Raw genomic sequence first — 25,924 nt, 5'->3', positions numbered from 1 at the left:
TGTCACCTGGCTAAGACTGGCTAACTCAGCGCGGAAGAGAGATTGAAATTTGGACCTCACTGATCCGTGTGACTCAACAAAAGAGGAATAAACTTGCTGAACCTGGTTGGGGGGGCCTGCATTTTCTGTTTTTATTCCAATCCTAGAGGATTCTCTTTGGTGATGGTATGGTAAATTGGAGAATTCGTAGTTTTATAAGGACAGAAACATTGCATTATATAGCATGCAGTGCTACTGAGATGGAGTAGGTTACAGTTGGGCCCATTCCCTTAAGATGCGGGGTTGAGGGAGGTTTAATAGGTGTAAATAGATACATCATGAAGTCAATTAGAGACAAAAGTTATTGGAGGCTAAGTGTTTCTCTGTAGATTGACAGCTGCTTGTAAAGCCACAGTTGATGCCAAAGGACAGGAAGAACTGGCACTAAATTACTGGTTTCTTTGTTTCATTCAATGCATTTGACACACTGAAGTGGAATACCTGAAGAGAGATGAATGCACATTAAATGCAAGGCTTTTATACTTACTCGATGATCAGCTTTGGCGCCATTTAGGGTAAGTCACAGAATACGTTTTAGGATTTTATATTGTATACAGCATAAATGAGAGCCGTTCTTTATGGTGTCTGAATAAGTCAAATTGTTATTATTATTAATAATAATAGTTATCATTGTGGGAATCTTAGTGACAGTTTTAGGGTTTGAATTCCATGATTATGTTCATACTATGCAAAATATATTGTTTGGTGAGAAGATTAAATGGTGTAATGGTGTTTTAGTGTACTGGCATATTTTAGATCTGGGGATAGTAAAAAATTAATTAAAACTGAAGAAATTAATGGAACAAAATAAAGGGTGAAATTTAAATTAGTTTAATCAAGAAGTAAGACAAAATGTAATATTCAAATTAAATGTAGAGATTTTCGAATTAAAGAAGTGGGAGTTAGTAAGAGCTTGCATTTATGTAGTGCCTTTCACAAACTCAGGATGTTAAGCACTTTAGAGCCAATAAAGTAGTTATGTGTAGTCAATGATGCAATCTATGAAAAGTGGCAGCCAATTTGCACTCAGCAAAGCCCCATGAACAGCAATGAGATGACCAGGTCATCTGTTATAGGTATTGCTTGAAATTTTCCCAGGACTGGGAGAGCTCTCCTGTTCCTTGAATAATACCATGGATCTTTTACATCCACTCGAGAGGTGGTCAGAGCCCCAGTTTCTGGAGTGGGCATTGGACCCATAACCTTCTGACTCAGGCGAGAGGGTGACCACTGACCCCATGGCTGGCATCTTAAAATTAATGTAAAATTATATATTAAAATATGTGTACTCATTTGCTGTAAAGCATTGCTTCCCAAACTTTTTTCCACTGTGACCCCATTGTGATGCTTCAAAATTGCGTGACCCCAAGCGCCAACAAAAATGAAACAGTGGTATAGTAACATTCAATATTTAATTATTAAAGTTTGCACATTAAATATAAACATACAATACATCATATACATATGAACATCTGTGTTTATAAACTATTTTGTGAGAAATGTTATCTTATCACTGGGCCTAACTGTTCAGCTCCAGATTAGGGAAGAACCATACTAATAAGGAATTCTGGAACTTTCTGCACAGAGGTTCCTTCCTAACGACAAGATCATAAGACATAAGAGCAGAAATTAGGCCATTCGGCCCACCGAGCCTGCTCCGCCATTCAATCATGGCTGATAAGTTTCTCAACCCCATTCTCCCCGTAACCTTTGATCCCCTTACCAATCAAGAACCTATCTATCTCGGTCTTAAATACACTCAATGATCTGGCCTCCACAGCCTTCTGTGGCAATGAACCACACCTCCTCATCCCAAATCTCCAATTGGAGCATGACCTCCCTTCCCCCACTCACCGATCTTCCAACTGGGGTGCCTGTTGACTGATGTAACCCTGTCAAATGTGGTGTCACTTGAAAGCACTCTCTCCTCCCCTCCCAGTAAACCAGGGACAGAAGAGAAAAATCAAGTGCACTCATGGTTTGCACTGATGCTGCCTCGGAGCTCATATCCTTCAGGGAAGGAAACCTGCAGTCCTTACCTGGTCTGGCTTACATGTGACTCTGGACCCACAGCACTCTTAAATGTTCTCTGAAACGGGCTAGCAAGCCACATAATTGTACAAAACACCACTCCAGAAAACTCAAAAAGGAATAAAACTGGACATACCATCTGGCATCGACTTCGGCACAAGAAGTGACAAGGGTACACCCTACCCTGTCGACCCTGCAAAGTCTTCCTTACTAACATTTGGGGGCTAGTGCTAAAATTGGGAGAACTGTCCCACAGACCAGTCAAGCAACAGCCTGACGTAGTCATACTCACAGAATCATATCTTTCAGACAATGTCCCAGACACTATCATCAACATCCCTGCATATGTCTTGTCCCACCGGCAGATAGACCCAGCAGAGGCAGTTTCACAATGGTGTACAGTTGGAGGGAGTTGCCCTGAAATCCTCAACATCGACTCCGGACCCCATGAAGTCACATGGCATCAGGTCAAATATGGGTAAAGAAACTTCATACCCCCTACTGCTCCCCCTCAGCTGATGAATCAGTACTCCTGCATGTTGAAAATCATTTGGAAGAAGCACTGAAGTTGGCAAGGGCACAGAGTTTACTCTGGGTGAGGGAATTCAATGTCCATCACCAAGTGAGGCTCGGTAGTGCCACTATAGACTGGGGGCAGATGGTGAGGGAAAGAATTTACCTGTCACAGATGTACGTGTCTACCACAGCATTAGTAGGTGTGACCATCACACAATCCTTGTGAAGATGAAGCCCTGTCTTCACACTGAGCATACCCACCATCGTGTCGTGTGGCACTACTACTCTATTAAATGGTATAAATTCAGAACAGATCTAGCAGCTCAAAACCGTGCATCCAGGAGGTGTTGTGAGCCATCAACAGGAGTAGAAGGCATGGATCAACACAGCTTCAATGAGAAGTGCAGGAGAGCATGCCAGCGGCAGCATGAGACATACCAAAAAATGAGGTGTCAACCTGGTGAAGCTACAACACAGGACTATTTGCATGCCAAACAGTGGAAGCAGCATTTGTTCGACAGAGCTAAGCGATCCTACAACCAACGGATCAGATCTAAGCTTTGCAGTCCTGCCACACCCAGCCGTGAATGGTGGTGGACAATTAATCAACTAATTAGATGAGGAGGTTCCACAAATATTCCATCCTCAATGATGGCAGAGCCTGTCAATGTATCAATAACTACATTGGTTTTTTTTACTGGCGTGAATGCTTATTTCTCAGTATATTACAACAAAACATACAAAAAGGATTTGGCAGCACAGGTGGATCTTGACAATCTTCTTGTTAACTGACAATTACATTTATAGCAAATACTTTGTTAAAGGCAACTGCTTATTAAACAGATGATGGGCATTGGTTCACCCATCAAAATAGTATAAATGGGTACAGCTGTAATGCTCTGTGGTGGAAGGGGTTGGAAAAGTTTGTTGCATTGAAGGCACAGCTTGAGAACAAAGCAGCTTAAGGGAAAAGACTAGCTTTAGATTTGTTCTTTGATGATAACCACTTATTGTGAGTAACAAAGCCCAGTAGGTCAGTGCAAAAGACAAGGCTGAAGCATTTGCAACCATTTTCAGCCAGAAGTGCTGAGTGGATGATCCATCTTGACCTCCTCCTGAGGTTCTTAACATCACAGATGCCATCTTTCAGCCAATTTGATTCACTCCATGTGAAATGGATGAAGGCATTGGATACTGCAAAGGCTATGGGCCCCAATAACATTCTGGCAATAGTACTGAAGACTTGTACTCAGTATCAGCTGCACCCCTAGCCAAGCTGTTCCAGTACAGCTACAACACTGGCACCTATCTGGCAATGTGGAAAATTTCCTAGGTATGTCCTGTCTACAAAAATCTGGACAAGCCCAACCTGGTCAATTACTGTCCCACCAATCCACTCTTGACCTTCAGCAAAGTGACGGAAGGTGTTGTTGGTGGTGCTATCAAGTGGCACTCACACAACAATAACTACTCACTGATGCTCAAATTTGGGTTTTGCCAGGGCCACTCAGCTCCTGACCTCATTACAACCTTGTTCTAAAGATGGACTAAAGTGCTGAACTCAAGAGGTGAGTTGAGAGTGACTGCCCTTGATATCAAGGCAGCATTTGACTGAGTGTGGCATCAAGGAGCTGTGGCAAAATTGAAGTAAATGGGAATTGGGGGGTGGGGAAAACTCCCTGCTGGTTGGAATCATACCCAGCAGAAATAAAGATGGTTGTGGTTGATGATTTCTTGTCATGTAACCAACAAAATGGTGTTATGGTGGTAGAGGGGAGGGGAGGGGGTTGGTGGGATGAATAGATAGGGGTGGGGTGTGTGGCATGTGAGAATGCTACCACTGAGCCAAGGTTGATATGTAAACAATAAGAGTGCAAAATAAAAGCTACAAAATATCTGATCAGAGTAGTCATTTCTTCTCATTCTCTATCTCTCTCTTTCACACAATCACTCCTTAAAAAAACACTTGGTGTAAGCTTTACCTCAGTGAAGCTTATCATATTTGTCCTCTTATCTTTCAAAATTATTCATTGAAAAGCAATAAGCCAAAAATGTTTGGAGGCAAAAAAAAAATCTCAATTGATATAGCTGACTGGGTACATTGCATACAATTAGAATGTGCAATCAAAACTCAGCTCACAGTTGCAGAGCTTCGGGCAAAAGTTCAAGCTCAAGCCCTGGCTTTGGGGAGAGGTTCAGACCTTCAAGCAAAAACTTTAATGAGAGTAATAAAATGCACAATAGGCACTTTAATCATGTTATTGTGCGATATGTCATTTTTCAATAGGACATTAGAAACTTTTGTTCATAAGAAAAAAATAACAGATGAAAATATTCAGAATGCAGTTTGAGTGATTTTTTTAGGAATCTGGAGGCTAGATTGTACAATCTCAAATATATTCTGACCATAGAATAGCAACTGTTCTGTAACACACAGCATTCTTTCAACATTGGGAATATCTGTTGCAAAACCACAGTGGTGTCAGGTCTTTATAATGAGTTTTGAATGGCACATACACACTAAATTAAATATATAAAATTTACTCATTGATTTCCTGTGGTGTTGCAAATGGGGAATAACATCATAGCACTGTTCGGGCATACTGCACAGAAACAGGTCATTTGACCCAATTAGTCCATTTATATTCCACTCAGACTTCCTCCTCATCTAACCATCAATGCAATCCTCTAATCTTTTCTTCCCCATTCACTTATCTAGTTTCCTCTTAAATGCATCTATACTGTTGATTCAACTACCTTCCACGGTAGTGAGTTCCATATTCTCACCGCTCCCTAGGTAAAGAAATTGCTCCTCGATTTGTTTTCTTGGTAAATATTTCATTGATGGCCTCTAATTCTGCTCTTCCCCACGTGGGAACACACCCTCTGTGTCTATTCCATCAAAACCTTTCATAATTTTAAAGACTTCCATTAGGTCACCCCTCAGCCTTCTCTTTTCAAGTGAAGAAATCCAGCCTGTTCACCCTTACCTGAGAGTTATAATCTCACAGATCTGGTATCATTCTTGTAATTTTCTTTAGTATTCTCTCCAATGTCTCTATGTCCTTTTTATAATATGGTGACCACATTACTCCAAGTGCATTCTAACCAAGGTCCAATATAGTTTAGCTTTTCAAGTTTATACCACTAGAATTAAATCTTGTTTTGCTTGTTTTGTTTTTGTTATGACCTTATTGGCCTTTGTCACAACTTTTAGTGATTTATGTATTTTTACTCTCCAATCCCTTTGCACTGCTACCCTATTTAGATTCTTATTTTTGAACTAACATGTGACCTCCTTATTTTTATTACCAAAATGTAATACCACACTTTTATCCAGGTTGAAATTTATTCATGTCAAGTCTAGTCTCAAGGTGAATCTAGATTAGAAGCTGGGCATGCAAGTGTAATTCAGGCACCATTTTAAAGTCACACTTTATTCCATTATTTCTATGTTGATGCTCTAAATTCTCATGTCCACATTTATGATAGAAATTGCCTATGTAAACTTGTCATGCTATAATTACATCTCCCACCAGTGGTGGTGTTGCAACTAAATTGCGGGTTGACAAGATTACACAGGAACTTTCAATTATATATTTGGACATAGGAATGATATTGAAATTTTGAAAGAAAATAGATGCAGTATAACAACAACTTTTACTTAGCACTTTTTACATAATAAAAAGTCCCAAAGAGCGTCAGAGGAGCATTATAAATCAATATTTGACACTGAACCATAAAGAGATATTAGAACAAAAGCTTCATTGCCAAAGAAAAGATAGGTTTTAAGAAATGTCTTGAAGTAGAGAAGAGACTTTGAGAAAGGAAGAGGTTTAGAAAGGAAATTCCAGAACTAAAGAGCTAGGCAGCTGAAGATATGTTAATATAACGGAAATCAGGATGAGAAAGAGTCCTGAATTGGAGGACCACAGATATCTCAGAGGTTTGTAGGACTGAAGGAGATTACAGACATAGGGAACATTGAGACTATGAAGCAGTTTGAACACCACAATGAGAATTTTAAATTTGAGGTCTTGATGGACCAGGAGTTAGTGACAGCAAGCATCCACCATGATGGGTGAAATTGGCTTGTTTCAAATTAAGATACAGACACCCAGAAGGACAAAACAGTGAAAAAAAAAACTGGGAAATAAGAATACAGGTCCGAGCTGGTCCTGCGTACCTTAGCATGGAACACCAGTAAAAGTGGGAAATAAGAGTACTGACCCAAACTGTTTTTTTCCTTCTGGGCAGCAGATTTTGGCTGAGCTGAGGATTATGGAGTTGAAACAAAAGCAAAAATACCTGGAAAAACTCAGCAGGTCTGACAGCATCTGCGGAGATGAACACAGTTAACGTTTCGAGTCCGTATGACTCTTCATCAGTCATACGGACTCCAAACGTTAAATGTGTTCCTCTCCGCAGATGCTGTCAGGCCTGCTGAGTTTTTCCAGGAATTTTTGCTTTTGTTTCGGATTTCCAGCATCCGCAGTTTTTTGCTTTTAACTTTATGGAGTTGACATGTGGGAGTGCGCTGGAATAGTCGAGATTGGAGGTGACAAAGACAATGAGAGTTTCAGCAGACCACGTGAGGGGAGATGGTGGCCTTCTGTATCATTAGGGGCCTTTTATTGGAATCTGTCCAAAGTGCCGTTAACCCGAGGAAATGAGACACTGTATCCTACGGGCTGAACGCTGTCACTGTCGACGACATTATAGAAGCACAGCCACTGGATTCTGTAACTGGTGTGTGCCTTGTTCCATTAAACACAACTAAAAGCCGCTGCCTGTTGCAGTTCAACAGATGCCGCTAGGAGTCGCTTACCGTGGAGTCTGCACCCGGCAAGTTTCAGATTGCGTTAGGGGCCGCTTGGAGCCGCTGCCGTTGGAGTCTCAGCCCCGCGTCGTTTAGGTTCAGCTAGGTGCCACTAGGAGCCGCTGTGGCCGGCGTCCGTCAGCCCGTGCCCTCGGTCTCTTCTCGCTGACAGATCGGGCTTGTGACCGGTTTCTCAGGGTTGGGTCCGCACCCGGCGGAATATTTTCTTCCGCTGCGGGCCTTACTCTGGGAAGGCTGGTTCGCTTTCGTTGACTTAGACCCTCGGGCCGTTCCGCTGCCTGACCCTCCCCTCCCCACCCCACTACCCCGCCCCCTCCCCCCCTCCCCCCCCCCCCTCCCCGCTCTAGTTGCCCCGGCCTTGCCCACCCTCCCTTGGGCCCCGCTCTGATTGCCTGGGCCTTTTCAACCTTCCTCCCGCCTTGGGGAAGCTGTCACTGGCTCCGCGGGCCCTGTTGCTGAAGTGGGTGGTGGTGCTGCGTGGGTTGCGGCTGGGCCTGGCTCCTGATAGTCGGTGTGCCCAGTGGCGGTGCGGTCTCTCTGTCCCCCCCGCGGCCTGCCGCTGGGGATTTCGCCCCCTTGTCTCAGAGCTGAGCCCTGGCTCTGCCATGCCTGGTCCGGCTACCGGGAGCAGGGCCCGCGTGTATGCCGAAGTAAACAGCCTGAAACCCCGCGAGTATTGGGACTACGAGTCGCACGTTCCTGAGTGGGGGTAAGATACAATATATTGTAGCAACGAGGCTTGACTTGAACGTATAGGCATCTATCTGAAGGCGGGAATAAATAGACATTTTTTGGGTGGATTAATGGAAACGCAAAGAGCACAATTATAGAAATGTGTAGAAATAATGTATAGATGAGTCGGGTGGATGCATAGAAGTGTGTATAGAATATATAAATAGAATAAACAGAAATATGTGAAAATACAGTAGAAATAATCTTTCCTATAGAAATGGGCTGTAACTGGCTTGATTATATAAATGTCTAAATGTTAGAGGCTCTTCAGCACTGAACTTAAGGTATTTTCTTAAACCCGATGGTGCATCATATTTTTTTCAATGCTTTGTTCATGAACTGCCCCACACCAGAAGTCCACATCATTCAACTCTTGTTTTTGCAGTCATTAATGGTGCAGAAATGAAAATGAGTTGAACCATTAGTGCCTTATAAACTTTACCATCTTCGAAAAGGAAACCATTGTTTGGGTTGCAAACTGTTGCTTAAGCTATTTGGACTGTTATTTGATTTCTTTGAATATTTTCCTAACTGCTGCCAGTGTAAGCTTAGCACCAAATGGATCCTCTTGGCTGTCTCTCTAATCTGAAACCTGAGCTAGCACTTGAGTATTATTGATAATTGACTTGCTAGCTCAGTTCACTGAAACCCTGAAAATTAGAACTGTCACTAGCATTGGGATTCTTCCTATTGTCTCAATATAAACCTGCAAGCTAACGATGCAATGAACAGGATTTTCCTAACTAGGCAAATGGCAAAAGCTTGCCTGTACCCTGAGTGATTAAGACCTTATATCAACCTCGTTTTGTCAACCTCTGCTTAAATATTTGCCCTAGGTAAGCATGACATGTCCCTACTGGGAAAGGCTGTGGCCTCCATATTGTGTAAACCAAAACTACTTAGCAGATTTCTGAAAAACTTGGTTTGGTGTGATTAAGCATGGTGACTGTTTTCCATGTGTACTAGACATCCATCTGACAAAAAGAAAAAAATTGCTCATGACTTGATAAAGTTTATTTTTCATTAACACCCACTCTTGAGTGAGGTCACACTTGTATTTTTTTTGTTTTGTGTCGAACATTTGCTTTAGTGTAGAATTTTTATAAGAACAAGCTGTTCTTGTCAAGTGGATTAAAAATACGTGGTGTTACTTGCTGCTGTAACATTGACAGTAAATGGAAATAAAAAGCAGGGCCAGGGTAAGACAGGCATTCCAACAAGATTAAATGCAGAGTCTGGCCGTACAATCCAAAAGTATCCAAGGTGTTCCTGGTTGAGTTCGATTAGTTAATTATTAATGACATTTGTTTCCCTCGTGTTTTAAATTTAAGATGCAGAGATACTCATTTCCACAAGTGAAACAAAGATTGCTGATCCTCATGTGGTCAAAAGGTGTGTCCATTTTCTATGAAGCATAGCTTCATTCCAGGTAGCCTTGGGCGCCATTTATGTTGCCTTCGGACTGGCAGCATCTTGGAGACAGTAACCGTATGTACACAGAATAACCCCTTATTCAGGTTGTCTGGTACCAGGGTTTGTTGTGATATACAGACATTAGGCTGACGCATTGACTTGAGGGTTGCTTGCATTGGTTAGCATACCTGAAAGGTTCTCGTGCCTGTATGCAAATATCTCCCCAGTGAGAGGGTCGGTAAGTATTTTGGCAAAACTTTCTCACAATGTAGACAAATGCTGGATGTGTGTGAATGTCTGAAATTTGAATACTTAGCTGTGTCTGTATCCATTTAAGATGCCCATTATAGGGAAGGAATTAAAGACTTTCAGTAGGTGGCAGGTTGGGGGTGTGATGGGAAAGAAAATTGAGCAAATATTTTTAAAAATCTAAAGACAGGATATTGTTTGGGGGAAGAGGGAAGGTGGTTGAGGTTCCACACGCTAATGACAGCAGCTCTATTTTTTCTTCAACAAAAACAAAAATACCTGGAAAAACTCAGCAAGTCTGGCAGCATCTGCGGAGAGGAACACAGTTAACATTTCGAGTCCGAATGACCCTTCAACAGAACTAATTAAAAATAAAGATGAAATATAAGCTGGTTTAATGGGGGCTGGTAAAGTAGAGCCAGTGATAGGTGGAGATAAGCAAAAGATGTCACAGACAAAAGGACAAAGAGGTGTTGAAGGTGGTGATATTATCTAAGGAATGTGCTAATTAAGGGTAGAAAGCAGGACAAGCAAGGTGTAGATAGCCGTAGTGGGGGTGGGTTGGGGTGAAGGAATCGAGAAAGGCTAAAAGTTAGAGATAAAACAATGGATGGACATACGTTTAAAAATAACGGAAATAGGTGGAAAGAAAAATCTATATAAATTATTGGGAAAATAAAGGGGGGCGGTCGGAAAGCAGGTGGGGATGGAAGAAAGAGTTCATGATCTAAAATTGTTGAACTCAATATTCAGTCCAGAAGGCTATAAAGTGCCTAGTCGGAAGATGAGGTGCTGTTCCTCCAGTTTGCGTTGAGCTTCACTTGAACAATGCAGCAGGCCAAAGACGGACATGTGGGCATGAGAGCAGGGTGGAGTGTTGAAATGGTAAGTGACAGGGAGGTCTGGGTAATGCTTGCGGACAGACCGAAGGTGTTCTGCAAAGCGGTCACCCAGTCTGCTTTTGGTCTCTCCAATGTAGAGGAAACCGCATTGGGAGCAGTAGACTAAATTAAGGGACGTGCAAGTGAAATGCTGCTTCACTCGAAAGGAGTGTTTGGGCCCTTGGATGGTGAGGAGAGGGGAAGTGAAGGGGCAGGTGTTGCACCTTCTGTGGTTGCATGGGAAGGTGCCGTGGGAGGGGGTTTTTGAAAGTAGCATCATCAGAACAGATGCGATGGAGGCTAAGAAACTGAGAGAATGGGATGGAGTCCTTACAGGAAGTGGGGTGTGAGGAGCTGTAGTCGAGGTAGCTGTGGGACTTGGTAGGCTTGTAATGGATATTGGTGGACAGTCTATCACCAGAAATTGAGACAGAGGTCAAGGAAGGGAAGGGAAGTGTTAGAGATGGACCATGTGAAAATGATGGAGGGGTTTGCAAAATTAATAAATTTTTCCAGGTCCAGACGAGAGCATGAAGCAGCACTGAAGTAATCATCGATGTACCGGAGAAAGAGTTGTGGGAGGGGGCTGGAGTAGGACTGGAACAAGGAATGTTCCACGTACCCAATAAAGAGACAGGCATAGCTGAGGCCCATGCAGGTACCCATAGCCACACCTTTTATTTGGAGGAAGTGAGAGGAGTTTAAGGAGAAATTGTTCAGTGTGAGAGCAAGTTCAGCCAGATGGAGGAGAGTAGTGGTGGATGGGGATTGATCGGGCCTCTGTTTAAGGAAGAAGCGGAGAGCCGTCAGACCATCCCGGTTGGGGATGGAGGTGTAGAGGGATTGGACGTCCATGGTGAAGAGGAGGCGGTTGGGGCCAGAGAATTGGCAATTGTTGATATGATGTAGGGTGTCAGAGGAATCACGGATGCAGGTGGGAAGGGACTGGACAAGGGGAGAGAGAATGGAGTCAAGATAGTAAGAAATGAGTTCTGTGGGGCAGGAACAGGCTGACACGATCGGTCTCCAGGACCTGTTTGTGGATTTTGGGTAGGAGGTTGAAGCGGGCCGTCTGAGGTTGGGAGACTATCAGGTTGGAAGCTGTGGAAGGTAAATTTCCAGAGGAGATGAGGTCAGTGACAGTCTTGGAAACAATGGCTTGATGTTCAGTGATGGACTCATGGTCTAGGAGGAAGTGTCTGTGAGTTGACGCTCAGCCTCTGTGAGTTAGAGGTCAGTGTGCCAGACAACAACAGCACCACCCTTGTCAGTGGGTTTGATGACAATGTCAGGGTTGGACCTGAGAGAACGGAGTGCAGCAAGTTCAGAGAGAGATAGGTTAGAGTGGGTGAGAGGAGCAGAGAAATTGAGACGACTAATGTCACACTGACAGTTCTCAATGAAAAGATCTGGTAAGAATCCAGAGGGAGGGGGTCCAAGTGGAGGGAGAATATTGGAGGCGGGTAAAAGGATCCGTTGAACAGGAAGAGAACTCCTGCCCAGAGCACGGAGACAAAGGCGGCGGAGGAAGAGTTCAGCATTGTGCCGAGCCCCAAATTCATTGAGATGAGGGCGTAAGGGTATGAAACTAAGTCCTTTGCTGAGCACTGAACATTCAGTGTCGGAGAGGGGAAGGTCAGGGGCTATAGTGAATACGCGGCCGGGGCTGGGATTGGAAGACGGGATGGGGACAGAGGGACAGGCAGGGATGGAGGGTCCTGGATGGGTGATGGTGTCGATGAGTTGTTGGAGCTTGCGTTCCTTTGCACCTGAAAGAAAGAGACAAAGTTTCTTGTTGAGGTGTCGGCCCCACTTTCTGTAAGGACTCCATCCCATTCTCTCAGTTCCTTCGCCTCTGTCGCATCTGTTATGATGCCACTTTCAAAAACAGTTCCTCTGACATGTCTTCTTTCTTCCTTAACCGAGATTTTCCAACCACGGTGGTTGACAGGTCCCTCAACCGTGTCCGGCTCATCTCCCGTGCATCCGTCCTCACACCTTCCTCCCCCTCCCAGAAACATGATAGGATCCCCCTTGTCCTCACTTATCACCCCACCAACCTCCGCATTCAAAAGATCATCCTCCGCCATTTCTGCCAACTCCAGCATGATGCCACCACCAAACACATCTTCCCTTCACCCCCCACCCCGGCGGCATTCCACAGGAATCCTTCCCTCTGGGACACCCTGGTCCACTCCTCCATCACACCCTACACCTCAACCCCCTCCTATGACATCTTCCCATGCAACCGCAGAAGGTGCAACACCTGCCCCTTCACTTCCCCTCTCCTCACCGTCCAAGGGCCCAAACACTCCTTTCAAGTGAAGCAGCATTTCATTTGCACTTCCCTCAACTTAGTCTCCTGCATTCATTGCTCCCAATGCAGTTTCCTCTGCGTAGGAGAGATCAAAAGCAGACTGGATGACCGCTTTGCAGAACACCTTCGGTCTGTCCGCAAGCATTACCCAGACATCCCTGTCGCTTGCCATTTCAACATTCCACCCTGCTCTCATGCCTACATGTCCGTCCTTGGCCTGCTGTATTGTTCCAGTGAAGCTCAATGCAAATTGGAGGAACAGCACCTCATCTTCTGATTAGGCACTTTACAGCCTTCCGGACTGAATATTAAGTTCAATAACTTTAGATCATGAACTCTCTCTTCCATCCCCACTCCCTTTCCAATCCCCCCCCCTTTTTTTTCCCAATAATTTATATAGATTTTTCTTTTCCCACCTATTTCCGTTATTTTTAAATGTATTTCCAACCATTGTTTTATCTCTACCTTTTAGCCTTTTTCGATTCCTTCACTCCACCCCTACAAGGGCTATCTGTACCTTGCTTGTCCTGCTTTCTCCCCTTAATTAGCACATTCCTTAGATAATATCACCACCTTCAACACCTCTTTGTCTTTTTGTCTTTGACATCTTTTGGTTATCTCCACCTATCACTGGCTCTACTTGTTCCAGCCCCCCTTAAACCAGCTTATATTTCACCTCTCTTCTATTTTTACTTAGTTTAGTTGAAGGGTCATTCGGACTTGAAATGTTAACTGTGTTCCTCTCCGCAGATGCTGCCAGACTTGCTGAGTTTTTCCAGGTATTTTTGTTTTTGTTTTGGATTTCCAGCATCCGCAGTTTTTTGCTTTTATCTTACTATTTTTTTCTTCAGTCTGCTGTTCTGTCATCCAGTCAAGGATGAGTGGTTTGCTCAAGTTAAATATTTGGAAGGCCTAAATCATCACCTCTTGATTGTCGACACAAGCACTATATCCTCCCCACTAACTCCATAACCTCTTTGCCCAACCTTGATGCCCTGATTTACCCCAGATTGACTTTCCGACCCCTTATCTTCCCTCACAAAGTGTAACTGCTTCCACCTCCATAATATTGCTCTACTCTTTACTGACTTACACTTATCTTCTGTTGTACTCCTATTCATTAGCCAGTCCCTGATATGATTGCTCCAATGCCCTCCCCACTGCCTGGCATTCCATCCTCTATAAACCAAAACTGTACTAGTTCTTCTACCTTACCCTGTACCAAGTCCCATTCACCTGTTGATCCTGTCTTTGATTCCTCATCTTTCACTGGCTGAAACTTAATTTATCTCTTCACCCTTGTGGCTAAATTCCTCCTTGTTTTTTCTAAACTTCTCTAGCTGTACTTCCTCTCTCTCCTTCCCCTCAACATATCCTTCACCCAGTTTTGGCCTCCAGTGCATCCCCTTTCTTTTCACTCCATCATTGACCTTGCTTTCAGCCCTCTTAGACCCTATGCTCCGGAATTCCCTTCCTTAGTCCATCTGCCTCTCCAGATGCCTCTCCTCATTTGACAATAGTTAAAACCTATCTCCAAGCAAACTTCAAGTAACTCTAAATTATCCTCCTCCTGTGAAGCACCATAGACTGTTGAAGGTTTTGTGTAAATTCAAAATGTTTTGGGATAGGACTATTTGTGAACAAGTTACTTCTCCACTTGTGACTTCCTGGTAGCCAGAAAGCAAACTATGCAGGCATAGGTACATTTTATCCACTTTGTAGCACACATGCTTGTCCAAGGTTTAATGTATTCCGCTCTGGGGGAGAAAATTAAAGGAGACAAACTTATTGAATGAACACTGTTGAACTTGCTGAGGGTGAAGCTAAGAGATCTTGGAGCAATAGAAGACTCAACACACCATGTTCAGTCATGCAGAATAGAAAACAAAGCAAACAGAATCCTGTGCTGCATCATCTAATCAGAATATAAATCTCAGGTTTACCTAATCAAGCAATAAAGTAATTAGGCTAGTCTGCAAATGGCTTAGAGACCTCAGTTCTGTCCAGTAAACCACAAGGCTTGAAATTGGTGTAAAGTAAGGAGCATGAGGCTGATTCCCAATGTCAGGAGTCTCTTGAGGAAAACTTGGAAAAACTTTTAAGACTTCAAATGAGATGAATGGGTGGGTTTTTTTAAAGGGTATCCAGGATAGTGTGAGGGGAATAAATGGTTATTCTGGAGCTCAAGTTAAAAAATAACTATAGGATGATGAGATAAGGAGTAAACTAGAAAAAGACAATTTCTGGGCTGTTGTCAAGAAGCACTTTTACACAATGTGAAGGCAAAATGTCTGGAATCATTGAACAGGCATTGGGGTGCTCTAGTGTGGGCACATGAATGTCTGTTGAAGGATGAGCTAGGTGAGCCAGATGTCACGTCTGTCTTTTGTGATCATTTGATTGGCAGTTTGTTTAGGAAATAAAGGCACCATTTAATTTAGAACAGCCAAATCTGCTTTTCATTGCAGAAAGATTGTAGCCATGAAGGAACAGTGATCATGAGTATCATGAAGTTCAGGCTAGCAAAGGAAAAGGACAAGGATCAATCTGAAGTAAAAGCATTCAGTTCGAGGAGGGCCAATTTCAGTGGGGTGAGAATAGATATGTCCAAGGTAAAGTGGAATATAACATTGGCAGACAAAGCTGTAATGGAACAATGGACTGCGTTTAAGGAAGAGATGGTCTGGGTACAGTTGAGGTGCATTTACACAAGGGGGAAATAAATCAAAGCTAGAGCTCCATAGAGCAGAGTGAGTTGAGGCAGAAAATGGGGAGTGCATGATAGATGTTAGGTTGATGATACAAGCGCAAACCAGGATGAATATAGAAAGCTGAGATGAGAATTGAAAAAGCAAATCAGAGAAAGTGAGAGAAGAGACAGGCTGCTAACATAAAAAGAAATCCAAAAGGCTTCTATAAGAACATAAATGGTAAAAGGGTAGTAAAAGAGGGATGGGGCAGATTAGTGATCAAAAAAGGGAGGTGCAGGCATGGTAGAGGTGACTAAATGAGTACTTTGCATCTGTCCTTCCCAAGGAAGGATATGGTACTAAAGTCGTAATGAAAGAAATGGTAGTAGAGCCATTTGACCAAGTGTGGCATCAAGCAACCATAGTAAAACTGCAGTTGATGGGAATTTAGGAAAACTCTCTGGTTGGAGTTGTACCTAGTGCAAAGGAAGATAATTGTGCTTGTGGGAGGTTAATCATCTCCATCTCAATGCACCATTGCATGAGTACCTCAGGGTAGTGTCCTAGGCACAGTCCTCTTCAGCTGCTTCATCAATGACCTCCACTCCATCATAAGGTCAGAAGTGGGGATGTTTGCTGATGATTGCATAATGTTCAGTACCATTCGTGACTTTTCAGATACCGAAACAGTCCATGTCCACATTCAGCAAGACCTGGACAACATTTCACAATTGAGCTGATAAGTGGCAAGTGATATTCACCCGACACGAGCCAGGCAAAGACCATCTCCAGAAAGAGAGAATCTAACCATCTCCCCTTGACATTCAGTGGCATTACCATCGCAGAATCTCCCACTATCTAAAATCCTGGGGGGCGGTTTACCATTGACCAGAACTGTACTGTATATAATTACTGTGGCTACAAGAGTAGGTCAGAGGTTAGGCATTCTTCAGTGAGTAACTCACCACCTGACTCTCCAAAGCCTGTCCACCATCTACAAGGCCCAAGTCAGGTATGTGATGGAATATTCTTCACTTACCTGGATGAGTGGAGTTCCAACAACACTCAAACTTGACACCATTCAGGTCAAAGCAGCCCACTTGATCGGCACCCTATCCACCACCTTAAACATTCACTCCCTCCACCACTGATGCACAGTGGCAGGAGTGCATACTATATACAAGATGCATTGTAGCAACTAAGCAAAGCTCCCTCAACAGCACCTTCATAACCCGTGACCTCTATCACCTAGAAGGACAAAGGCAGCAGATGAATGGAAAGATTACCACTGCAAGTTCCCCTCCAAGCCACGTGCATCCTAATTTGGAACTATATTGCTGTTTCTTCACTGTTGCTGGGTCAAAATCCTGGAACTACCCCCCCCACCCCCCCGCATTGTGGGTGTACCTACACCACATCAACTGCAGCAGTTCAAGAGGTGGCTCACCACCACCTTCTCAAGGGCAAATAGGGGTGGGCATCCACATCCTGTAAAATAATTTTTAAAAGTTGGGACACTGGATGGGTTAAAAATTGATAGAAGCAGGTATTAGACTGGTTGTATTTAAAGCTGGTCAGTCACCTGCACTGGATCAGATGTCTTTGACGATACTGGGGGAATTAAGGGAGGGTCTGACCATAATCATCCAGTCCTCAGACACATGGAGGTGCCAGAGGACTGTAGAATTGCAAATGTCACAACTTTGCTTAAAAAAGGGTGCAAGGATAACCCGCTACAGACCAGTTAGTTTAACCTTGGTAGTGGGAAAGTGTTTGGAGATGATAATCCAAGGCAAAATTAGCAGTCACTTGGGAAACTGATTAATTAGAGAAAACCAGGAAAAAAATTGTTAAAGGAATGTTGTTTTTAACTACCTTGGAGATTCTTCATGAGGTGACAGAGATGGGTGATGAGCATAGTGTGTATCATTTCCAAAAGGTGTTTGATATATCAAAGTGCCACATAATAAGAGTTTTCAGCAAAGCTGAAGCCCATGGAATAAAAGGGAAACAGGTAGCATGGATGTGAAGTTGTCTGAGTGGCAAAATATAGTAGTGGCGAATGGTCGTTTGCTTTTTAGACTGGAGGAAAGTATACAGTGGGGTTCCCCAGGGTCACTACTAGGACCAGTTGTTTTCTTGATGTATATATATATTAATGATCCAGACTTTGGTTTGTAGGACCCAATTTCAAAATTTTCAGATGACAAAACTTGGAAATATTGTGAACTGAGGCGGATAGTAATTGACTGCAAGAGGAAATAGGCAGGCTTGTGGAATGGGCAGACACATGGCAGATGAAATTTAATCTTAATGCACGTAAGTGTGAAGTGATACTTTTTGGCAGGATGAATGAGGAGGGGCAATATAAACTCAAGGTTATAATGCTAATGGGGGAAACAGACAGAAACACTTTGGGATGTTATATACACAAGTGGTTGGAAGTGGCAGGGCAGGTTGAGAAAGGTATATGGGACCCTGGCTTTTATAAATTGAAGTGCCGAGTACAAAATATGCTGAGCCTTTATAAAGCGCTAGTTTAGCCTCAACTGGAATATTGATCTAATTCTGGGCACCACACTTTTGGAAGGGGGTAGTGTGCAGGCTTTTTGGAGAGGATCCAGAAAAGATTTACAGGAATGATTCAAGGGATGAGGACTTCATTTACAGGAATAGATTGGAAAAGCTTGGACTGTTCTCCTTTGAGAAAGTTGAGAGGAGATTTGATAGGTGTTCAAAATCATGAGGGGTCTGGACAGAGTGGATAGAGAGAAACTGTTTCCATTGGCAGAAGGGTGGATAGCTAGGATGCATTGATTTAAGGTGGTTGACAAAAGAACCAGTGGTGACATGAAAACCTTATGCATTGTATGGATCCGGAGTGCAGTACTTGTATGGTGGAGGCAGGTATGTGTCAGGGCTTTCAAAACTGAATTGGATAAACGACCGAAGACAGAAAATTTGCAGGGTTACAAGAAAGGGGAGGCGTTGTGTGGGATTGTTATTGCAGAGACTCTATACACATTTTGGAGCAAATGGCCTCCTGTCCTGTAACCGTTTTATGATGCAATGAAATATAATTTTGAGAAATTAGAATGGAGATCTAACAATTTGCCAAGTTTATTACAGACTTGCATTTATATAGCATTTTTCCTATTGAACTATTTCAAAGTACTTATCTGATGAATCGCTTTCTGATGTGAAGTTGATATAATGGTAAACACTATTCTGTGTCATTAACATGCTATAAAGAACCAGAAGATGAATGACCTTTTTTTAAGGAGATAAGGGAGGAATGTTGGTCAGGACACTGCTGCTCATATAGTTCCATGGGAATCTTTAACACCTGCCATTGGTTTAATGTTTTATCTAATGGATGGCTCATTCAGCACCATAAAATTATTTGCATAGGTTATGTAGTCAAGCTCCTAAATGGGGTTAAAACCTGCAATTTATGAATGATGCTGGCTAATAGAGCTAAAGACATCAGAGATATTCAATCTGCATCCTAAAATGAGAGTTGAATAGACTGGAGGAATGAGGCTCAATGAAATTTTCTTGGGAATTGTCTTAAGGTTGAGTGCATTCTCTGCTGTTGCAGCGTTAAAGAAAACTCTTTATGCATCAAGAACTGCTTAAAGACAGTAAAAACAGGAAATGGTGCAATAGCCAACTCAGACAGCAGTGTTCAAAATACACGGGAGCAGTGGGTGAATTCGCCCTCAAATCTTTCAAGTAGCCCGTGTAAAATCAAAGACAGGAGTGAAAAAATAAAAAAAGTTTGCCCACTGACATATTATCTTAGATTCTGGCTCCTCCGTAGTCCAAACAGGGCTGAACAGTTGCAGGTGCTGGCATCTCTGAGAGCAAGATAACAATGTAGGGTTTGGAGCAGAAACAGGCTTGGGAGAGAGAGAATTTGAAGAATTGCTTCTCCAGTTGTAGATCCTGTGTCTCCCATGTTTGCTACTCCAGCCGCCCCCAATCACAGTTTCCTTCCCTCTCAGTGTTGCTACTGCACCAGAGACAGAATCTATGCTTGGAGGAGCAGCAAGGGTGGGAGGTGGAGAACCTGTGATTGGAGGAGCTGGAGCAATTATTCTGGCCATGCAAGAGACTCAGCTGTGTCATTACCAATCATGTAAAGTAGATGCCAAGGAAGAGAGGAGGCAGCTGGAAACCTAGTAATGAGGCTGCGAGCAGGCTCTGGTAGGGGGAAGCGTTTGTCTGAAAATGCCTTCATGGCTGCTTTCAGCAATGATGTAGCTAAAGAGGGGGGAGAAGGCTGCCTGAAACCCAGTAACAAAGCCAGGAGCAGCACCCATGGGAGCCGTCACTCAGCCTTGCGCTAGCCTGGACCCAGCTCCAATCTGCAAAGACGGGACTGGGATTCTTGGCTGGCCCTTCATCTTTTCCCAGTGACAGAGCCTGTATGAATTTGCAAGATGCCTTTTTGCAGGGCAGTGAGGTATGGAGAAAATTTGCAGAAGCGCTGGTTAATGGGAGGGTGGGGGTCTGGTTCTGGTGCCCAAAAAAGGAGCAGCCAGTTAATAGAAGGAGTTCCAACTCCCCATAAAGGAGCCACTGTTTGGTAAACTTAAGTTTAAGCTTGCTTATGCTTCCTGAAGCTTATCCCACAAAAAACCTGTTTGAAATATGAACAATAAAGCTTTTGTTAAAAGGGAGAAAGTTGGTATTGGCACGTTAATATCCATTTCATAACGCTCAGCAAAAATTTATCCCAGTCAAAAAGAAGGATGAATCACCCGTGGTTAACAAGCGGTCAAGGAGAGTATCCAATCAAAAACTAAGGCATACAAATCAGTGAAAACTAGTGATAGGCCAGAGGATTGGAGATTTTTTAGGAACCAGCAGCAGATAGCTAAAAAGCTAATAAAGCGGGAGAAAATTGATTATGAAGGTAAATTGGCAAGAAATATAAAAACAAAGAGCAAGAGCTTCTATGGGTATATAAAAAGAAAGGGAGTAGCTAAAGTGAGCGTGGGACCCTTGGAGGATGTGACTGGGGAATTGATAATGGAATGGGAAAATGGCAGATAATTTAAACCAATGTTTTGCATGGCCTGTATCCAAGGGTTTTAAAAGAAGTGGCTGCAGGTATAGTGGAGGCATTGGTTGAAATATTCTAAAACTCTCTGGATTCCAGGAGCATCCCAGCGGATTAGAAAACCCCTAATGTGACACCCCTGTTCAAGTAGGGAGGGAGACAAAAAGTAGGAAACTATAGGCCAGTCAGCCTAACATCTATCGTTGGGAAAATGTTAGATTCCATTATTAAGAAAGAAATAGGACATTTAGAAAAGTTTACCGCAGTCAGACAGAGTTAACATGGTTTGGTGAAAGGGAAATGATGTTTGACACATTTGTTAGAGATCTTTGAGGATATAACGAGCAGAATTGATAAAGGGGAACCAGTATTTGCAGTATATTTGGATTTCCAGAAGGCATTTGATAAGGTGCCAAATAAAAGGTTATTGCGCAAGATAAGAGCTCACGATATTGGGGGTAATGTATTAATGTGGATTGAGAATTGGTTAACACACAGAAGACAGAGTCGGGATTAATGGGTGTTCTTCAGGTTGGAGATGTAACTAGTGCAGTGTCACATGGATTAGTCCGAGGGCCTCAATTATTTGCTATCTATATTAATGAATTGGAGGAGGGGCAGAGTTTAATATATCCAAATATGCTGCTGATACAAAAATAGGTGGGAGGGCATGTTGCAATGAGGACCTAAGGAATTTGCAAGGGGAAATAGACAAGTTGAGTGAGTGGGCAAAAACTTGGCAGATGAAGTTTAATGTAGGAAAGTGTGAGGTCATGCACTTTGGTAGAAAAAAATCAAAAAGCAGACTATTATTTAAATGGAGAGAGACTCCGAAAAGTGCAGCACAGAGGGATCTGGGTGTTCTTGTGCATGAAACACAAAGTTGGCATTCAGGTGCAGTTAGTAATTAAGGCAAATGGAATTTCGGCCTGTATTGTTAGGAGGTTGGAGTTTAAAAATAGGGAAGTTCTTGTTACAGCTGTACAGGGTGTTGGTGAGGCCGCACCTGGAGTGCTGTGTACAGTTTTAGTCCCTCTATTTAAGAAAGATTACATTGGCATTGGAGGCAGTTCAAAAGAGATTCACTGGGCTGATTCTTGGGATGAAGGGGTTGATTTATCACGAGCGGCTAAACAGGTTTGGCCTTTATTCATTAGAGTTTAGAAGAATGAGGGGTGATCTAATTGAAACGTACAAGATCCTGAGCGAGCTTGACAGGTTAGCTGTTGAGAAGATGTTTCCACTAGTGGGGAAATCTCAAACTAGCGGATGTAGTTACAGAATAAGGGGACACTCATTTAAAACTGAGATGCGAAGGAATTTCTTCTGAGTATAGTGAATGTCTGGAATTCTCTACCTCAGAGTTGTAGAGGCTAGATCACTGAAAGTATTTAAAGAGGAGGTAGATAGATTTTTAAAATATCAGGGAGTTGAGGACTGAGGAGCTGGCATGAAAGAGAAGTTGAGGCCTGGGGAAGATCAGTGATGATATTGAATGGCGGGGCAGGCTTGAGGGGCCCAATGGCCTACTCCTATTTATATTCTTATGATAGCTTGGAGCTTAGTTCTATTTGAGTTCCTATTGTTTTCTATTTCATTAAAGGTTTATTCCCCCCAACCAGCTCCATTTGCATGTGATCCCCTTATTGCACAGGTGGACTCTTGGAAGTCAGTGTCTTGACATCAGCTCAAAACTGGGCATCCATTATATGCTGTGGGCTATCAGCAGTATACAGCCGTAATCTGTATAAACTCATGGCCTGGCATATCCCCCACTCTACCATTACCATCAAACTAAACACAACTATTCCGATCCTAGATGGGGGAGTCCAGCACATTGTTGCAAAAAGGAAGGCTGAAGCATTTGCTGCCATCTTCAGCCAGAAATGTCAAGTTGATGATGCATCTCAGCCTCCTCCTGAGGTCTTTACCATCACAGATGCCAGTCTTCAGCCAATTCGATTCATTCCATGTGATATCAAGATATGGCTGGAGGCACTGGATAATGCAAAGGCTCTGGGCATTGACAATATTCCATCAATAGTACTGAAGGCTTGTGCTCCAGAACTAGCTGTGCCCCTAGCCAAGCTGTTCCAGTACAGCTACAACACTGGCATCTAGCAGTGATATCTTGTCCATGAAAAGGACAAAGCAAAACAAGCAAACAACAACCCTATCAGTCTACTCTTGATCATCAAGGCTGTGTTTAACCGAGTGTGACATTAAGGAACCCTGACAAAACTGAAGTCAGTGAGAATTAGGGAGAATTCTCCACTGGCTGGAGTCATATTTAGACAAAGGAAGATGGTTGTGGCCCAACCATCTTCAGCTGTTTCATCAATTACCTTCCCTCCATCTTAAGGTCAGAAGTGGGGATATTCACTGTGTAATGTTCATTGCCATTCGCAATTCCTCGGATACTGAAGTAGTCCGTGTCCACATGCAGCAAGACCTGGATAATGTTCAGGGTTGTGTTGATAAGTGGCAAGTAATATGCATATCACATGAGACAGGCAATGACAGTCTCCAACAACAGAGACACTACCATTTCCCCATGACATTCAATGGCATTACCATCACTGAAACCCCCACTATCAGCATCCTGACATTTACTATTGACACAGAGGCTGGGAATTCTGCAGTGATTTACTCACTACCTGACTCCCCAGAGCCTGTCCACCATCTACAAGGCAAAGTCAGGGGTGTTATGGAATACTAAAACAAAAACAGAATTACCTGGAAAAACTCAGCAGGTGTGGCGGCATCGGCAGAGAAGAAAAGAGTTGACGTTTCGAGTCCTCATGACCCTTCAACAGAACTGAGTGAATATTTAGAAGAGGGGCAAAATATAAGCTGGTTTGGGGGGGTGGGTGGGGGGGGGTGTGGGGGGTGGGTGGGGGGGGGTGTGGTGGGGTTGGGGGGGGGTGGGGTTGGGGGGGGTGGGGTTGGGGGGGTGGGGGGTGGGGTTGGGGGGGGTGGGGTTGGGGGGGGGTGGGGGGTGGGGTTGGGGGGGGTGGGGGGTGGGGTTGGGGGGGGGTGGGGGGTGGGGTTGGGGGGGGGTGGGGTTGGGGGGGGGTGGGGGGGGGTGGGGGGTGGGGTTGGGGGGGGTGGGGTTGGGGGGGGTGGGGGGGGGGGGGGTGGGGGGGGTGGGGGGTGGGGTTGGGTGGGGTTGGGTGGGGTTGGGGGGGTGGGGTTGGGGGGGGGTGGGGGGTGGGGTTGGGGGGGTGGGGTTGGGGGGGGTGGGGGGTGGGGTTGGGGGGGTGGGGTTGGGGGGGTGGGGTTGGGGGGGGTGGGGGGTGGGGTTGGGGGGGTGGGGTTGGGGGGGGTGGGGGGTGGGGTTGGGGGGGGGGTGGGGGGGTGGGGGTGGGGGGTGGGGTTGGGGGGGTGGGGGTTGGGGGGGTGGGGTTGGGGGGGGTGGGGGGGGTGGGGTTGGGGGGGGTGGGGGGGTGGGGTTGGGGGGGTGGGGGGGTGGGGTTGGGGGGGTGGGGGGGGTGGGGGGGTGGGGTTGGGGGGTGGGGGGGTGGGGGGGGGGGGGGGTGGGGTTGGGGGGGTGGGGGGGGGTGGGGTTGGGGGGGTGGGGGGGGGGGTGGGGGGGGTGGGGTTGGGGGGGTGGGGGGGTGGGGGGTGGGGGGTTGGGGGGGGGTGGGGGGGGGGGTGGGGGGGGGGGGGTGGGGGGGGGGGGGTGGGGGGGGGGGGGGGGTGGGGGGGGGTGGGGGGGGTGGGGGGGTTGGGGGGGGGGGGGGGGTGGGGGGGGGGGGGGGGGGTTGGGGGGGGGGTGGGGGGGGGGGGGGGGGGGGGGGGGGGGTGGGGGGGGGGGGGGTTGGGGGGGGGGGGGGGGGGGGGGGGGGTGGGGGGGGGTGGGGGTGGGGGGGGGGGGGGGGGGGGGGGGGGGGGGGGGGGGGGGGGGGGGGGGGGGGGGGGGGGGGGGGGGGGGGGGGGGGGGGGGGGGGGGGGGGGGGGGGGGGGGGGTGGGGGGTGGGGGGGGGTGGGGGGGGGGGGGGGGGGGGGTGGGGGGGGGGGGGGTTGGGGGGGGGGGGGGGGGGGGGTGGGGTGGGGGGGGGGGGGGGTTGGGGGGGGGGGGGGGGGGGGGGGGGGGGGGGGTGGGGGGGGGGGGGTGGGGGTGGTGGGGGGGGGGGGGGGGGGGTGGGGGGGGGGGGGGGGGGGGGGGGGGGTGGGGTGTGGGGGGGTGGGGGGTGGGGTGGGGGGGTGGGGGGGGTGGGGGGTGGGGTGGGGGTGGGGGGGGGTGGGTGGGGTGGGGGGTGGGGGGGGGTGGGGGGGTGGGGTGGGGGGGGGTGGGGTTGGGGGGGGGTGGGGGTGGGGGTGGGGGGTGGGGTGGGGGGGTGGGGGGTGGGGGGGGGGTGGTGGTGGGGGGGTGGTTGGGGTGGGGTGGGTGGGGGGGGGTTGGGGTGGGTGGGGGGGTTTGGTGGGGTGGGGTGTGGGGGGGGTGGGGGTGGGGGTGTGGGGGGGGTGGTTGGGGTGGGGTGTGGGGGGGGGTGGGGTGGGGGGGGGGTGGGGTGTGGGGGGGGTGGGGTGTGGGGGTGGGGGGTGGGGTGGGATTGGGGGGGGGTGGGTGTGGGGGGGTGGGGGGTGGGGTGGGTTGGGAGGGGGGTGGGGTGTGGGGGGGGTGGGGTGTGGGGGGTGTTGGTGGGGGGGGGGTTGGGGGGGGGGGGGGTGGGGTTGGTGGTGGGGGGGTGGTTGGGGGTGGGGGGGGGTGGTTGGTTGGGGTGGGGTGGGGGGGGTTGGTGGTGGGGGGTTGGAGGGGGTGGGGGGGGGTGGAGGGGGTGGGGTGGGTGGGGGGGGGTGGTGGGGTGGAGAGAGAGAGAGAGAGAGAGAAGTGGTATGGGTACGTACATAGTGCTGTTAAGAAGGAAGTTTCAGGATTTTGACCCAGCAACGGTGAAGGAACGATAACATAGTTCCAAGTCAGGATGTGCATGACTTGGACGGGAGCTTACAAATAGGGGTATTCCATGCATCTGCTGCCCTTGTCCTTCTAGGTGGGCAAGGTTGCGGGTTTAGAAAGTGCTGTCGAAGGAGGCTTGATGAATTGCTGCAGTGCATCTAGTGGAAGGCGTACACAGCTGCCAACAAACGGTGGTGGAGGGAATGAATGTTTAAGGTAGTGAATAGGTTGCCAATCAAACAGGC

General features: G+C 46.4%; 1 protein-coding gene across 3 annotated transcripts in view; it reads left to right on the top strand.

Moving 5' to 3' along the window:
* The first annotated feature begins 7,768 nt into the window (after nt 1–7,768).
* The window catches only part of csnk2a2b (casein kinase 2, alpha prime polypeptide b), a 65,768-nt gene continuing 47,612 nt past the window's right edge, over nt 7,769–25,924 (top strand). For all 3 annotated transcript variants that reach the window (XM_041191415.1, XM_041191413.1, XM_041191414.1), the window contains exon 1: nt 7,769–8,135. In XM_041191415.1, the coding sequence (XP_041047349.1) occupies nt 8,032–8,135 (104 nt within the window). In that variant the 5' untranslated portion in view covers nt 7,769–8,031. The remainder of the gene's footprint in view (nt 8,136–25,924) is intronic.

Source organism: Carcharodon carcharias, chromosome 7, assembly GCF_017639515.1.
Source record: "Carcharodon carcharias isolate sCarCar2 chromosome 7, sCarCar2.pri, whole genome shotgun sequence".
Taxonomy (NCBI): Eukaryota; Metazoa; Chordata; class Chondrichthyes; order Lamniformes; family Lamnidae; genus Carcharodon; species Carcharodon carcharias.
Note: the sequence above shows the minus strand (reverse complement) of the source record. Positions and strands in the feature narration are given on the sequence as shown.